Source organism: Felis catus, chromosome X (assembly GCF_018350175.1).
Source record: "Felis catus isolate Fca126 chromosome X, F.catus_Fca126_mat1.0, whole genome shotgun sequence".
Lineage (NCBI taxonomy): Eukaryota > Metazoa > Chordata > Mammalia > Carnivora > Felidae > Felis > Felis catus.
Window position 1 is genome coordinate 56,249,477 of NC_058386.1, and position 16,678 is coordinate 56,266,154.

A 16,678-nucleotide genomic window follows, 5' to 3' on the forward strand; every position below is an offset into this window, starting at 1 on the left:
TTCAAGAGCCCTCTAAGGTCACAGACGTCCGAATCTCTGTGTCTGTCAGCTGAGGTGCCAACCAAAGGCCAAGGGGGAACAGAATGAATGTAGGGGACAAAATATATGTGTATGTGTATGTGTGTGTGTGTGTGTGTGTATATATATATTATCAGCTTGACCACTTGCAGAGTACAGGACTGTGGCCTCAACCTCTGTTTCCATACTTGCAGTGAGAGAGTAATCATCTCTTTTTTTTAATTGGGATTTTTTTTTATTTCACTTATTTTGTTAATACTCATGGAAATACAGTGATACTGTAAAAAAAAATCAGGCAAATGAATTATTTCAGATAAAAAAATCAAAAGCCCCCTTCCTCACTCTTTTCCCCCAACCCCTCGTCCCTTCCCAGAGGTAACCACTGCCATCAGTTAGGTATGTACACAGCCTTGCAGACACTTTTATGTATTATGATATACAGTTAGGTTTTGTAAGGTTTTATTTTACATGAAGACTGTACATATTGCTCCACAACATACTTTTTTTAACTTAACATTAGGTCTTGGAGATCTTTTCATATCAGTACAAGTTTTAACTGCTGCATAGCATTGGTTCCACACTAGCACGTATCTGAGTTGGGCTGAAAGACATGCACCATTTTACATTGTGAAAGACAGCTACTCCCCCAAACTGTTCTCCAAAAAGGCTGCTATCACTTATATTTCTTTTTCCCCTAGCCCAAACTAGATATTATCATGAGGAAAAACTCTTGCTTTCTGATGGACACAATATGCTTCACTGTTTTGTTAGTTTACATGTCACTGATTGCCAGTGAGGTTGAACATTAACAATATCCAGGCTGGTGGAGCTAAAAACAGCTCTCATAAACTGCCGGTAGGAGCATAAATTAGTACAATCACTTTGGAGAGCAGTTCAGCAATATCTAGTTACGAGGAAGATTCTTAAATGCTAAGACCCCCAAATTTTACCTCCAAGCCTAAAGACCCAGACGTTTCATCTCCATATACGTATTTACCCCCAGAGAAACACACATGTGCACAGAGAGACATCTTTTAAGTCTATTCATTGCTGCAAAATACTGGGAAGAACCTAATTGCCCACCAATAAGGGAATGGATAAATTGTGATGGTCCATACAACTGAATGTGTAGTATACAGCAGTTAAAATGCATGAACTACAGCTATGTGTATCAAAATGGTTAAATCTCAAACACAACGTTGAGTGAAAAAATCAAGTTGCAAAACGATACATACATTCTATCAATCATGTCCACTTAAAAAACATAAACATTCTATCCCGGCTATGGATATATACACACATATACATATATATGTACACATATACACACACATCTAAAAACACAGACAAGAAGAAAACACACCATTTCCTGGGTAGTGCTTACCTCTGTGGAGGAAGGAAGGTAAATACGACAGGTGAGGAACTTCACTTGTGCCTGAAAAATTCTATTTATTGTAGACAGAAAGAGAGATTGGAAGCCAATATGGCCAAATGCTAAAACCTGTTCACTCTGTGTAAGCGGGTATCTGTATTTGCCACAGCACTTGTCTCGCATATATTTTTGTATTCCTTTTGTGTCACTATGTTAAGGTATATGATCAGCACAGAGGTTGTTATTTTGGAACTTTTTTGGACCCATCCCCTCTGAGAGTTTCTTTTCTTTTTTTTTTAAGATTTTATTTCTTTAAGTGATCTCTCCACCCAGCATGGGGCTCGAACTCACAATCCCAAGATCAAGAATTGCACGCTCTACCGAGTGAGCCAGCCAGGAGCCCCGCTCTGAGAGGTTCTATTTTCTAAAAGGGGATTTTAATTCCTTCACCCCTATACTCAGTTTGGACTTATTCCTACCATTGTTCTTTATTTTTACCATGCTTTCTCATTGTCTCTCCTTCCCATAGACTGACAGAGTACTCTCCATTTGACCTTTGCCCCGTAGAGTCGTTTGACAATCACACACTTTATTCCTACTTTTAGAAATCATTACCCTTAATTTTTTGCCACTGTTGGAGTCAGCATTTCCAATGACCTTCCAGCTTTTCTACTTTTGGGAGCACCAAAAAAAAAAAAAAAAAAAAAAAAGGAAAAAGAAAAAAGAAGACCCCACCAAACCCTATTTTTGATGCAAGTTCAATGGACTGATTATAAAGTCACTTAGTACCACCATTTTAGACAAAACCAAACAATTCCACTATACCATGTAAAACCAAAAGAAGAACTTTAATGAGCTTTTACGGCACTGCAATTACAGGAACATTAACCCATAACATGCAACAGAAATGATGATGCCTTCTGGACATATTTAACAGATCAACTTGACATTACAATTAACAGCAACATATTCTACTGAAGACAAATGCAACTTATTTCCACTCGGGTTAGAAAATGTATGTTTTTACTGCAATCTCAAGTAGCATTTAGAATGTTTAGTTTTGCTTTTCTAACCTCTAAGAGACAATAGGATTTTTAATGCAATCGTACACAACCATTTTCACATTGGAAAGAATCACAAGGAATCAACAGGTGTAGATTAATGAACTGATTGGTTTCATTTCAATTGTTAATTTTGAGAGGGCTCCTGCAGTATTGTGGATTTCAGATGGGGAAAATCAACCGACAAAGAAGAGCCTTGGCCTTAGAGTGGGGGAGGGAACATGCAGCGGCACACGGGGCAGGTGCCTGACTTCTGAAGCCAGATGGACACGCACGGCTTGTGGAAATAGTGGTGGCATGGCAGCTCAGTTGCCACCTCCCCCTTCACATATTCACTACAGCAGATGGGGCAACACATTTCCTGCCCCACTGCACTGTGATCTTCAGTGACCAGGATCTCGGGAAGAGTGTCGATGCTCTCCTTGCTTGCAGGTGGATTGGCCACCTCCACGTCCACTGCGAGAGACTCTAAGTGCGCGAGGGCTGTTTCCATCGCCTGGGCCAGGCGTTCTTCAAGTGCCATGTATGTGAGAAATTGAGGATCCACATAGGAAATGGCTTCAGCCACCCCCAACCCATCTGCAAACCCGTCAAAGAGGCTCCAATCCACTTCTAAGTCTTCGCTCACGCTGGAATCATCTTCAAGGTTGTTGTTTCCATCCAGCATGAATACTCCTGGCTGCAGAAACTCCTGACCAGAATCGTTATCTCCCTCGCTGCTGGTCTCATTTTCATTGTACTGGAGCCAAGGAACCTCTCCTTCTTCTGGGGATGCCTGCTCCTCTTCTTGAAGAGGTGGTCCCCGAACTTCTTCAAGTTCATTGCTGCTACTGCTGTTCGCACTGGCACTAGCACTGGGGCTGGCACCAGCACTGGAATTCACTCTGACTTGATCAGGTTCATGCTCTTCTTTCCCTGGCAGAGTCTCCCAGCTTTCGCCACTGGATGACAGATTTTGCTCTCGGCCTCGATACTTCCGACGCAGAGCAGCAGTCCACTCTTTGTCACTGTCAGAGTCTTCCTCATAGTATTTGTAGTAATCATCGCTGTACGTCCAGAAGTCAGGGTCGGCCATGGTTCGTCGTCGTCTTGGCACCTTTTCCGGCTTCACTTGGTCATTCCTGGCATCCCTCTTCTCCTCAGGGTACTTTGGCTCAGAGAAGCCACTTAAACTCTCGACTCTGCCTCTTCTGCCTCGGCCATTGGCATGGCCTTCATCAGCATTGGCAGAATCCCTCCACCTGGAAGTACTGTGTGGCATATCATCATCATCATCAGTATCAAAAAATATCTTTGGCTTCACGCAGTTTGGACTTGCCAGATTTCTGATTTTGGGCCTCACCACTGGCTCTTCCGCACTCTTTGGGGTGTTTTCCCCACCACCACAAATACTCACAGGAGCCCTGATGGGACGTGCAGGTAAATTCTGCTCCCGTCTCTCCCTCTCCAGGCTGTCACCAGTGGTTGCCACCTTGCCTTCAGCGGACGTCTGAGGAGCCATGCTATTTGGCTGCAGGAACTCTGCTCTGCTAGCAGAGCGTCTCACCACAGGGGCTGGGTCTACCTTGTCAAGCTCCTCTCTCACATCATGGTTAAAGCTAGAGAACTGTGGGGGCACCCCAGCCAAAGACCTTGCCCCTTTCTCTGGGTCATACGGCTTCTCATCTTTAAACTTGCCAGTTTTCCCTCTAACTGGCACTCGGTCAACAGGCCCAGCCCCCTCCTCCTCACTATCATCTGCCCCGAAAGAGTCAACGTGTCCATAAGCCATTCCTCTTCTGCTACCCGAGGCCCTGTACTCTCTCGGTGGGTACCTGGAGTAGTCCTCATTATCAACATTCAGGCTGGTTCCCGAGCTCTCACTGTCTTCCCAACTACGACGAGTGGTGGAAAATGGTGACCGGCTCCTCTTGGTGGTTTGACTGGGGGCTGATCTGTGCATTGGGACTTCGGATGTCGTCTTTCTCTGGCTGGAAATCCTTTCCTGGTGGCTCATGGATGGCCTGAAACTGACATAAGCATGCCTTCTTCCATACCTCCTGCCTGTATTGGACTGATACCCTCCTGATGGCTTGGGCCATACAGGCTTGCTAGATTCCTGACCCATTGCTCTGACTTTTAGGAGGGTTTCCAATACAGCTGGGGCTCGAGTGGAAAGGCTCCTGCTCCCTGAACAAGCTTTGGAGATGGGAAAGTCAAATCAGTTCAGAATAAAGGAGCAGGGAGATCTATTTTCACTTCAGCAGGCAGGTAACAGAAAGAATAAGGGGCCTTTAAAATTAGTTTCACTTTCTTCTAAGGCCTGAAGTAGCATTCCAGTGACTGTCAGGTGTAGACCTGGAACACATTTTTAATGTTGGCAAAATGATTACAAGACTGGGTTTATAGGAAAGCCAGACCCAGGGGAGAATCTGACAGAAGATGGGTGGGGGGGGGGACTGGATGCTAGCAAGGTGGGTAAAGTCCTGTGGAATTATGCCAACATGGAAGAGGAAAGATTGCTGCGGTTATTTTATAGGGTGTCTGCGTTTTTCTGAGCCCTGCAGACATACAGGAGAAATGCAAATGGAAATAGGATAAAAAATATAGATCACCACATGTTCAAGAGTGCCTACGTGTCTGTCAGGAGAAGGGCAGGTGGAAGGGGGGACCAGCAATCATGCAATGAAGAGATGTCTGTGTTTGTAGGGAGGACAGGGCAGATGTATTGGGAAGAGGCATTAGTGTCAGACAGAATGAGACCCATTCCAGATGTGGGTATAAAAATGACAGGTGTGTGTAGGGTGGCTTCAGAGGAGAGGGATGTGTAAGTGTGAGAGAAAGAGAATGTGTGTGCACGGTTGTGTGTACAGCAGCTGAAACTCTGGAGGGACGTGTGTTCCTGTGTCAGTGGCAGGCAAGAAAGGGTATGGTGGCCCTAGATATGGGTGTCCATGATCTGCGTGTGTGTTCGTCAAAATGGGAGGCAACAATGGAGAAATGTCAGTGTGAGCAAATGCATCCATGGGAGGGACAGCACAGGACAGGGATGTGCGGGTGGCTGGTGGGTGGAATGGGGGCCAGCAATGAAAGAAATATGTATATTCATGAATGTGGCTAGCAGGGAGGGGGGATAGCATCCCTGGAGAAGGATTTATGTGAGTGTGAGTGCGAGTGTGTCCACTGCAGGAACCAGCGAAGGAGAGCTGTCTATGCACCTATGTAGCAGACAGGGAGGAGGGCTGGGAGCATTTGTGAGGGCTGTGTGAATAAGAGTGTGTGGGTGCATATGTATGTAAGTGGCATATGAAAGAGGATCCAGCAATCAAAGGATATCCTTATGTGCGTATGTGGCAGGCAGGGTATAAGGTAGCCCCAAAAGTGGTGTGTGTGTGTGTGTGTGTGTGTGTGTGTGTGTGTGTGCTTGCTAGAGCACACAGAGGCAGAAGCAGGAGGGGGCTGCTTCTGGAGGTGTGTATGTGGCAGGCAGTGAGAAGCAGGGAAAGGCATTGGAGGGTGTGACAGTGTGCAAGAGGGTGTGTATGTGTGTGTGTCCATGCATGCAAGGGGAAGGGGATGTGCCAGAACCTTGAGTATGGGGGGAGGCAGGGAGAGGACTGCAATGGAAGGGTTTTGTGTGTGTATGTCTGTGTATGCGTGTATGTATGTATGCTTGCGTGCATGTGTATGTGCGTGTGTGCATGTGTGTGTATGTCCTGCCCACACACGCGACACACAGAGAGGGGGAGGGGGCCGCAATGTCATAATGAGGGACAGGAGAACATTATCAACTCAAACAGCATATCCAAACCAATGTGCCAGGGAAAGGGAAAAAAAGAAAAGAGCATGTGGGGGTCTCATTTTCCCTGAAAATAATTTGTTTTTCTGACAATTATTTTCCTGGCAACAATATATTTACCTAAAAATCTTAACGTTTTACCATTCAGCAAACAGCAAAATGGGGGAAGAAAGGCCACGGAGTGTTCTGCAAAGGGACCCAGAAGGGAGGAAGGAGGAGAGGGCCCCGACCACCCCTCCCCTCTGAAACAGCAATCAAAGCCATTCGAGTAGGGGCCGCGCCACACGATAGGGGCTGGGGGACGGAGATGGAGCCCCCAAATAGGTCGGTGGACACAGGCCTCACTCTGCAGTCAGGTCCTGCGTCCGCCCCACCCCTTCCCGAGGGGCAAGCCTGAAAATCTGTTCGCTAGAGGTCCCTTAGATCCTCGCCCCCGTGCCCGGCCACTTGCCCCACCGCCACGTCTGGATGAACTGAGGAAATAAACAGCCTTTCACTCACCCAGTCCTGACACCCGCACGCTCTCAGTAGGAGCAGAGCTCTCGGACCTCCGACCGCCACGACCGCCAGAGAGGCTGCTCCTGCTCTCCAGCTCCTCCCCCGCCAGACAGCAGCTGGGCGGGCAGCGACTGCGGCGGAGGAAGTGATTGTGGCGTCGGCTGGGGCCCGCCCCCTTGATGTGGCGGGGGCGGCAGCTGCTCTCGACAAATCAGGGTGGGCCCGAAAGCATTATTTCATTTTAAATGATGAAATCGTCAAGGATACAGAAAAGGACAGCGAAAAATGTAACCAACAGCCAGCTGTAACAAATGTTAAACATTTAGCCATATTCCCTTCTGTTCTTTTTTTTTTCATGAAATGAAATCTACAAATTCTTTCTGATTAATTCCCATGTAACAGTAATTATAATAATATATCAAATCCTATGTTGCATGTTATGGTTTGTACTAGAAGTATTAAAAATGTGAAACTATATCTAGGGTTGCAATTTTTTAAAACCTGGTAATTGAAGCAATTGAACTGTTTATGGTAGAATTTGTTGCTAATTGTTTATGGTAGAATTTGTTGTTAATTACAAAATCAAGCCTCTCTATCCAAAAGAAATGATCAGTCATGAAGCACAATACGGGTTCACCATCTGGTAATTGCATTGCAGTTTAAAAATATCATAGCCATACCTTTTGGATTTGTACAGTTTACTGAACTCTGAGCTACTTTTTTAAATTGCACTTTACAATGCATCATTAATATTTACATCTAATGTAAAGACTCCCCATGTTCACAACAATAGCAAAGTTTTGTTCTTGGAAATAAAATGCATCATAGAAGAATGAGAAATATTAGGGGCAACAACATAATACAAATAGGATGTATGTGTAACCTTCAAGCCACTAAACAATATGTAGAACAAAGAGGAAAACCCAGTCTATCAAAGGGCAGAAGTGGGGTGGCAGGCAACAAGAAAGGGTATTTAAAAGCAAAATACCAAAGGGCAGGAATAAATCCAAATATATCAGTATGTAGTATGGGTTAATGCCTATAAAAAAGCAAATTCTCATTTTAAGTATTTTGAAGGAAGAAAGAAAGGAAAGGAAGGAGGGGAAGAAGGCATTTTAAAAAGAAGAAAACGAGGACGAAAAAAGGCAAGAGACATGTAGCAATGTTAATATCAGAATATAATCAAGAACTCAAAGTAAAAAACATTAAAGAGAACAGAATGGGTTGTTTCATTCACGGAGAAGATGTAGTCAGTAAGCTCTATATTCATTTCAAAGTGTATGAGGCAAATATGTTAGAAATATGAAGACAGATCACAAAGTTTGCAAGCATAGTGGGAGACTTAGCCAGACTTGTTATGGTGTAAATGGATCAAATAGACTGCAAAATAAATAAGGGTACAAACAGATTGAACAACACAGTTAGTAAGGCTAATCTAATGTACGTGTAGTTTTTGTACTCAAGAAAGGATGGGCTGTATATTTTATTTCAAATTTGAAATATTTCATATATACAGAAAAGTAGAGTATAAAATGCACATTTGCATGTACTGGTCATACAGATTGGGCAAATTTTATTTTCTTCAGATCCTCAGATCTGAACTGATAACCTTTTATCATTATTTAATTCCCACATTTATCCCTGATAATGTTTCACGTTCTGAATCCGCTTTCTTTGGAATTAACATAGCTACTCCAGCTTTCTTTTTATTGATGATAATGTATATATCTTTCTCTATCCATTTACTTTTAATCTATCTGTGTCTTTATATTTAAAATGTGTTTGGGGGCACCTGGGTGCCTCAGTTGGTTAAGCAGCCAACTCTTGATTTCATGATCAAGCCCTGTTTCAGGCTCTGCACTGAGTGTGGAGCCTGCTTGTGATTCTCTCTCCCTCTCTTTCTCCCCTCTTCTGCTTGCACTCAATAAGTAAATAAATAAATAAATAAATAAATAAATAAATAAATAAAATGAGTTTCTTATAAACAACATACACTAGAGTCTTTTTTTAATGTTTCTTTATTTTGAGAGAGAGAGAGAGAGAGAGAGAGAGAGAGACCATGCGCAAGCAGGGGAGGGGCAAAGAAAGAGGGAAAGGGAGAGAGAATCCCAAGCAGGCTCCACACAGGGCTCGATTTCACAAACCGTGAGATCATGACCTGAGACAATATCAAGAGTCAGATGCTTGAGGCACTGGGGTGGCTCAGTTGGTTAAGTGTCTGACTCTTGATTTCATCTCAGGCCATGATCTCACAGTGGGTGAGATCAAGCCCAGTGTTGGGCTCTGTGCTGACAGTGTGGAGCCTGCTTGGGATTCTCTCTTTCCCTCTCTCTCTCCCTCTCTCTCTCTCAAAATAAATTTAAAAAAAGAGTCAGATGCTTAACTGAGCCACCCAGTTGCCCCAGGTCTTTTTTTTTTTAATCCATTCTGATAGTCTCTGCTTTTATAATTGGTATAGTTAGAATATTCACATTTAAAGTGATTACTGATAAAGTTGGATTAATATTGACCATATTTGTAACTGTTTCCTATTCATTGCCTTTGTTCTTTGTTTCTCTCTTTTTTTTGTCTTCCATTTTTTCTGCCTTCTCTAATTTTAATTGAGCATTTTATAAGATTCCATTTTCTCTTCTCTATTATAATTTCAATTATATTTATTATTTTTACATTTTTAGTGGTTGCAATATACATTTACAACTAATCCAGGTCCATTTTCAAATGACATGACAGTCCTTCAGAATATTCCCAATTTCTCCCTCATGTCCCTTATAATATTGCTGTCATTCATTTCACTTATCCATAAGCCATTATCATCCAATACACTGTTGCTACTATTTTTTTGAGCAAACTGTTATTTGGTCAGTTAAGAAAAAGAAAAATGAAAGATTTAATACTCTACCTTTTTGAAATATAGATACAATTTTCTGACCTATATCTTTTAACATTTCTTCAAGGCAGGTCTCAGAAATGACATCCTAACACTTTCACCACATTTTATTTATTAAAAGTGAGCTACTAGGTCTAGCCCACACTCATGGTGAGGGGTTTACACAAGGGCAGAAATTCCAGGTGGGGGTTATTGGGGCAGGACACAGATAGGAGCATTTTAACTTCAATAGATGGTGCCAATTCATTTTCCAAAGTGGTTATACCAATTTATTGAATTCTAGGAATTCTTTATATATTCTGGATACCAGATGTCAGTGATATTCGTACAGTTACAAATATCTTCTCTTAATTGGGGTTTTCTCTAAATGTCAATATAAATGTATAAAAATACTTAAACCACGGGGGAATGTTTTTTTTATAATCCTTAAGTAGATAAGACCTCTATAAGTTTGACAAAACATACAGGAGACAAAGAGAAAAGATTCAATTACATAAAAACAAAATCTTCAGGCAGGCCAAATATATATAGATAAACAATTCTAAGTAGAGCAAAACACAAATGAAAACCTGGGAAACCTCTTTGCTGCCAATTTCATGAAGGGCTCATTTCCCAAATGCATAAATAGCTCCCATAAATCAATAAAGGACCAACAAACAAATATCAAAATGAACAAAGGATACAAATAGACACTTTCTTGGAAAAGAATACAATGAGACTGACCCATCTGGAAAATCTTGATGACACGCTGTGTGGTGGAGGGTGAAGAACCTCAGGCACTCTCAAATATCTCTGGGGGGTTAGGTAAATTGGTAGAACCTCTGTAGTAGGCAAGTTGGCAATATCTAGCAAAATTACTAATGCACATACTTTTTGACCTAGAAAGTCTCCTTCTAGGAATTTACATAGAGATACACTTGCACATGATTGAAATGAATTATGTGTGATTATATTCATTGCAGCATTTTTTTTTTAGGTTATGGTAGAATTTGTTGTGATATTTGGTGCAGCATTGTTTTTAATAGGAAAAGATCAGAAAGAAAACCAAAATGTTTATCAAAGGGGAAATGAATAATTGTCACAGTAGAATATTTACTACAGAGCAGCCATAATGCAGAATCTAAATCTACATGTGTAACAATGGGTACCACTTGTAAACAATATTGAATTAAAAAAAAAAACAAGATTTAAAGGGCATGCACAGTGTCATAAACATGTACAGGGCACATAGGTTAAGAACTGCTCTATCTTCTCAGAGAATTGTTCATTTGATTGCTAAGAAATGACTCTCCTTGTCTCTAATAAGGCTTTTGGTGTCAAGGTCCATCTTGTCAATAATCCTGCTACCCCATTTTTTATAAGACTCCTTTTTTCTGTTATATTTTTATTCATCTCTTCTGTAAAATATTTTTAAGCCAATATCTTTATAAGTATACACAAATATCTATATAATGTTAGATACACTCATAAAAGAAATCCTATGTGCATTTTTTTAAATTATAGTATTTTCTGCTGTGTACTTGTCTCCCTCCTCTACCTGTATCACTGCTCCCCATAACCAACTTCAGTAACCTAGTACTCATTATTTCATGTTTTTCTTTATATTTTTATAATCGTATACAGGTATATGTGTACTGTATTTATACATATATGTGTGATACATGCATGGGTTTTTGCCTGTCCTTTTTTATTTAAAATGACATATATCCCTACTGTGTTTTGTTAGATGGTGCCAGATTGCTTTTCCTCAAGGCTGGAGCCCTTCCCATTTCCACTGGCAATGTGTGGCCCCGTACCATGGCTAGCTTGACTGATTCTGGATTCCTGACCCATGCTAGGCCAACTAGACTCCTTTCCTAGGTATTCAAAACTCAAAAGGAGACACACAGACACTGGGTCGACTGGAGCTGAGTCATGTTTGTATCAATCAGGTCTGAAAAACAGCCTGATACCTTTGAAATACAGTCTTATTTTCTGCCCAAGTTAGCCAGAGTTGAGTTCTATTGCTTGCGACCAAAAGAAACTTATGGAACCCTGGTCATACAGACCCCTGAACCTGGTCACAAACTCAGCCTTGATCCCAGCTACAGAGTCAGCTCTGATCCAGGCCACAGACTCAGTCATCACCAGAGATGGAGACCGAGGGCCATTCCTGGCCACAGACTTCGCTGACCCCTGTTTGGCATCTTTCTGGGGATGATCCTGGCTGCAAGAAGGGGCAGGTGAGCCAGTGGACACATTTCAGCCAAATGTACCTAGAGTCTCAAAGTTAAGTCCTCTTTGCAGTAACTAATACTGATAACTTTGGAGACAGAGGGGAATTCCTTCTGAAGAATAATTGTAATGTCTAAGTCAGAGATGTTTGGGGACCCCTGGGTTATAGGGAACTATGGATCAAAAAGGAACCTTGGTGGGGGAGGGGATCAGGGGTTTGGTTGTGGAGGCAGACAATGAGGGCAGCAAAGTCTGAGCCTGTCTCAAAGGAGTGGAGACAGAGCAGGGATGTGGGGTGGGGGCCAGATGTCTAAAGCTGGATGGGGTGGGCTGGGCTGACTCTTATGCTAGAGCCTGGATGTGTCCCCATAAGACAGAGATCCTGTGCCCCAGGATTACATAACAGTGGCTGCCATCAAGAGAGCTTCAAACAGCCTGCAGCCCAGAGGACTCCTCCTTTGTCTCTCCTAAGTGTCTGGCACTGCCTGGACCAGCAGCATGAGCCCCCATGCTGTCTGGTCCTCTTCTCCCTGTCCTGACTTCCCACAGACTCCCAAGCCACCTGCCTCCTCCTCCTTTCCTCCAATCTCTCCTGCCCTTCCTCCTTTCCTCTGGCTTGACTTCACACTGAGTGTTTCCTGCTGAATTGCAGGGATTAGGACTGTCTACTGTGGGACGCAGCTCCCTTCTCTTCTCCCCAGAGCCAAGAAACTCTTGCCAATATCTGGTCCCAGCCTCTCCCCAGGGATCTCTGGCAGAAATCAGGCAGGGATTGATGAGAGTGGGGCTTCCCCTCCAGCCCCACTCGCAGCACTTGAGTGGGGTATGGGGAGGAGACGAACATTTGTCAAATGCCTATCGATAATATGCCAGGTACTTTACATATGCCCTCTCTTTATAGCCAGCTGGTAAGGTAGCAATTCTTATGTTCCAGTGGGGAAGCTGAGGCTCAGAGATTGTAAGGGATTTGTCCCAGGCTACTCGGGTAGAGGTGGCAGAGCTGAAATTTGGGGCCAGCACTGTCAACTCCAAAGCTGGCTACTTCCAGGCCTAGGGCAAGAGGAATGTGGTGGCCTAAGTTCCTGACTAAAAGGGAGGCCTACCAAAGTGGGGCATTTCCTGGTGGAGACATAGAGCAGCTTACTGGATCCTCTACTGAACCTGCTGTGGCCCTGTGCTGCAGGGAGTGAGGAGAGAGGGCTGGCTGGCATGTGACACCAGCTAAGCTAGAGGGGCAGAGAACAGGTTTCCCTCACTCTTCCCCCTTCAGCCTCTGCTCAGACAGCACTGGGCCACCCTCTTTCCATAGGGTTTCCCCTCAACCCTTGGCATCAACAGGGAGAGAAGGGAGCCAGCTGATGATACGGGCAGATGGCTGGGCAGGGCGGGGGAAGGGGTGAGTTGGGCAGAGTCAAAAGGCCAGAACACAGTTCACAGTTCACAGTTCACTTGGGCCTGACCCTGAGTGGATCCCCTCTCCTCCCTAGTCCTCACTGTCTTCATCTCGGCAATGGATAGATTGTATTAGATGGTGGCTGAAACTCTCTGCCAGTGTGTGTATGGTGCGGCCTGCCCAGGCAGGGAAGTACTGTGATTATGTCAGCAGGGAGAGCTTTGCTCATGGAACATGACTGGGGGAGTGGCAAGGGCAGAAGCTAGGGTAAGCTTGAAGATACATCAATCACTGGCACAGGAGTAGCTCCTTTGGGCCTAGCCTGGGATCCAAGCCCTGCTCCTGGCTACCCCATTCACAATGGAAGGTGGAAGATAAGCAAATGAGGAGCTGAGGTTATGGAAAATGTGCCTTTTTGAAAAGAACACTGGGGGAAGTACAAGAAGGCAAGAAAGAACTGGAAATACGGCTTGTTACTCAGAGAGGATGAGAGAATGGCATCTTCAAAAGAAATTTTAAAAAGTCCACTTTCAGATTTCTGCAAGAGGCATGAAGCACTGGGTGGCCTCCCAGCCTGGGTTCTAGTTCCAGACCTGACAAGTCTTCTTCCTGTCTGGGCCTCAGTGTTCCCATCTGCAAAATGACAGTTGGGGCCTAACTGCTTTCCAAGGGCTCTGACAGCTTTCATACTCCAGAAACTTCTACAAGTGGGCTTTGGGTAAAGCCCCTGAGTTCAGCCCTGCCACAGGTACTGACAGGTAAGTTGATCAGCTGTGGGAGTCAGAGTAACACTGGAAGTTTGGGGTCATCCTAGGATCCAAGGTGAACTTACCACAGCCTAGAGACTTGGATTCATTGGTGCCCCTGCCCATCTTTCCAGCATCCCCTCTCCACACCTCTTTTGTGCCCCCCCCCCCCAGATTCCACTGACTTCCTCTCCTTGCCTGGAACATACCAGACACCCTGTTGCTTCAGCACCATCACCATCACACTTGTTGTTCACTGTACTTGGAATCCAGTATCCCCACCTCTTCGCTGACTAATTCCTCCTCCTGATCTTAGCAGAAATGTCACCTCTTCCAGGAAGTCTTTCTTCCTGGCCCCCTAGAGTACTCCCACTCTGAACCACTCTGATAGCATCATCATGATACTCATCACAATAGCAATTAGTTCTGCCGTGATTTTTTCTTTTTTTATCGATCCCTCCTCTCAAATTACTATAACCTCCGTGAGGCCAGGGGCCCTGTCTATCTCGTTCATACCTCTGGTGTCCAGTAGTCTGGAAAACGTTCAACCAGCAAATATGTTTTGAAAAAAACTCCTAGCACCTACCACGTATCCTAGATCGTGGGGCCATGCACAAACATCTACAGGGTCTCATTTGGCCTTTCAATTATGATCCCCTTTCTCATTTCTTAGGTGAGGCAATGAAGGGGCAGAGAAGTCATAGGTTTTGTTGTGCCAGAAGATTTTGTCCTGGACAAAATCAGACTCAGTCGGCTGAGCCATGTGGACTTGGGCCTGGCAAGCAGGTCTGCCTGCCTCATGCTTCCTGTTTTGCCTGCCACGACTCTTCCAAGAGGAGCAGCAGCTGTGGCCTCTTCTCGTGTTCCCATAGCAACCAGTGCTTACCTCCTGCTCACACTGGTTCCTAATTGCCTGATTACGCATCTTCTCCCCCGCCAGCTTGGGAGCTTCTTGAGATCAGGGTCCATGGTGCATTTCATGCTCCAGGTTCAGTGAGTATTAGTGAAATGAACAAAAATGAATGCATGACCATCCATACACATGGGTTTTTAAAAGCTTTCATCACAAATAAGGCACCTGGCAGCCTGTAGTGGCTGGGGGCAGGGGGACTAGAGGACTAGATGTTCACCTCTGCTGAGTGGTGTGGGTGGCTGGCCCCCCTTCTCCTCTCTCCCCTACTGCCTGGGGAAGCTCTTTAGAAAACAGGCCAGGCAGCATTCATGGTGGCTGTTGGTGGGAGGGGGATGCTGGAGCCTGTGTGACACCCTCCCTGACAGTCTCCTGTGCACACACACATGTGCTTCCTCACCACCTCGTTGTGAGGGAAGCCATCTCAAATGGCCAGCTTTTGCTTTGAGAAGTACCAGAAGCAAATGAGTTTCATATTCACTTCTAATGCTCTGTTCACGATCTCACCAGCCAACCCTTCCCCTCTCAGTTCCCCACTGTAACCATCTTAATCCAGCTCCCCATCATCTTCCACCTGAGCTGCTCCAATAGCCACCTCCCCACCCCCTACTCCTGTCTGTTTCCCTTCCTCCTCCCACTGCATCTTCTGTGGCACAGACAGAATGAGGGCCCCAAATAGAAACCAGCTCATTTTATTCCCAGCCGGTCTCACAGGGGAAGCGGCCACCAGCATCATCTTGGAGGCATCATGTTTCTGTCCAAGCCACTGAGGCTGCTAGATAGAGTCCATTAGTTTAGTCCTTAAACATTTGTTGACTTAAATGTTTGACTCTGGATCAGGCACTGAGCTTACAAGGGTGGGACCAACATGAGTTCTTACTCTAGTGGAAGGGACAGAAAAAAAATTCCTACTGTGAGTTGCACTTTGCATAGGGTGCTATGAGAATGTATACAGAAGTATGCTTGTGCAGAACCAGAGAAAGCTTTGCAGAGGAAGGGACATTTGAACTGGGCTTTCTCTCAGAAACTTTTGGTTGTGAGCAACAGAAGCCATCTCTGACTAACTAAAAAGAAAAAGGAATTTGTGGAATGTGGGGGTAGGCTACAAGGAGCTTACCCAATGGGAAAAGGCTAGGGACCCAGTTTCTGGAAATAGACATAAGCAAAGGAAGCATTGGGAAGAAGGGTGGGGGGTAAGGGTAGGAAATAGGAACGGTTTCATTAGGATGCTGCCACTGGAATGGATGAACGTTATTTTCTCTACTCTTATACTGCTTGCTCCAGATTCAAAGTCCAAAGAATGGCCAGTGGCCAAGCTTAGTCCTATGCCTACTTTGTGGCCAGCCTAGGATGGGGAGAAGGAGGCTATGTCCCTTTGACTTCCATGGTAGGAGGCAGACACATGGATTTACTGTCTCACCAACCTTACCCCAATGAGGCAGACAATTTACTAAAAAGAAGGAATCTTTTTTTTTCTTTGCAAGATTTTATTTAAAGTCAAGTTAACATAGCATAGTATTGGTTTCACGAGTAGAATTTAGTGATTCATCCCTTATGTGTAACACCCAGCACTCATCGCACATGCTCTTCTTAATGCCCATCCTCCATTTAGCCCATCCTCCATCTACCTCCCCAAAAGAAGCAGGAATCTAAGTAAAGGAGAGGAATGAATGCAGTGGAGCCACAAACCAATGCATGTCTACTCATGGAAAAGAAGACAAGGAAAGTCCAGCAAGAGAGAACCATGGGCAAAAAGCCAAAGCCTGCCGTGTTTGAGGCAGGTGGGCAGCGTCATGTGCCT

General features: G+C 44.4%; 1 protein-coding gene across 2 annotated transcripts; it reads right to left on the reverse strand.

Annotated features, from left to right (window-relative positions):
- Positions 1 to 2,219: 2,219 nt before the first annotated feature.
- Positions 2,220 to 6,883, reverse strand: PJA1 (praja ring finger ubiquitin ligase 1). Of its 2 annotated transcripts, none has more exons than XM_004000583.5 (2): positions 6,731 to 6,883; positions 2,220 to 4,460 (listed from the first exon to the last, which is right to left on the reverse strand). In XM_004000583.5, exon 2 carries the CDS (start codon positions 4,445 to 4,447, stop codon positions 2,654 to 2,656), a length of 1,794 nt encoding a protein of 597 aa, XP_004000632.1. In that variant the 5' UTR covers positions 4,448 to 4,460; positions 6,731 to 6,883; the 3' UTR covers positions 2,220 to 2,653. The 2 variants fall into 2 exon arrangements, with proteins under 2 accessions (XP_004000632.1, XP_004000629.1); XM_004000580.6 differs by having other exon boundaries at positions 2,220 to 4,788; positions 6,731 to 6,878.
- Positions 6,884 to 16,678: the final 9,795 nt, after the last annotated feature.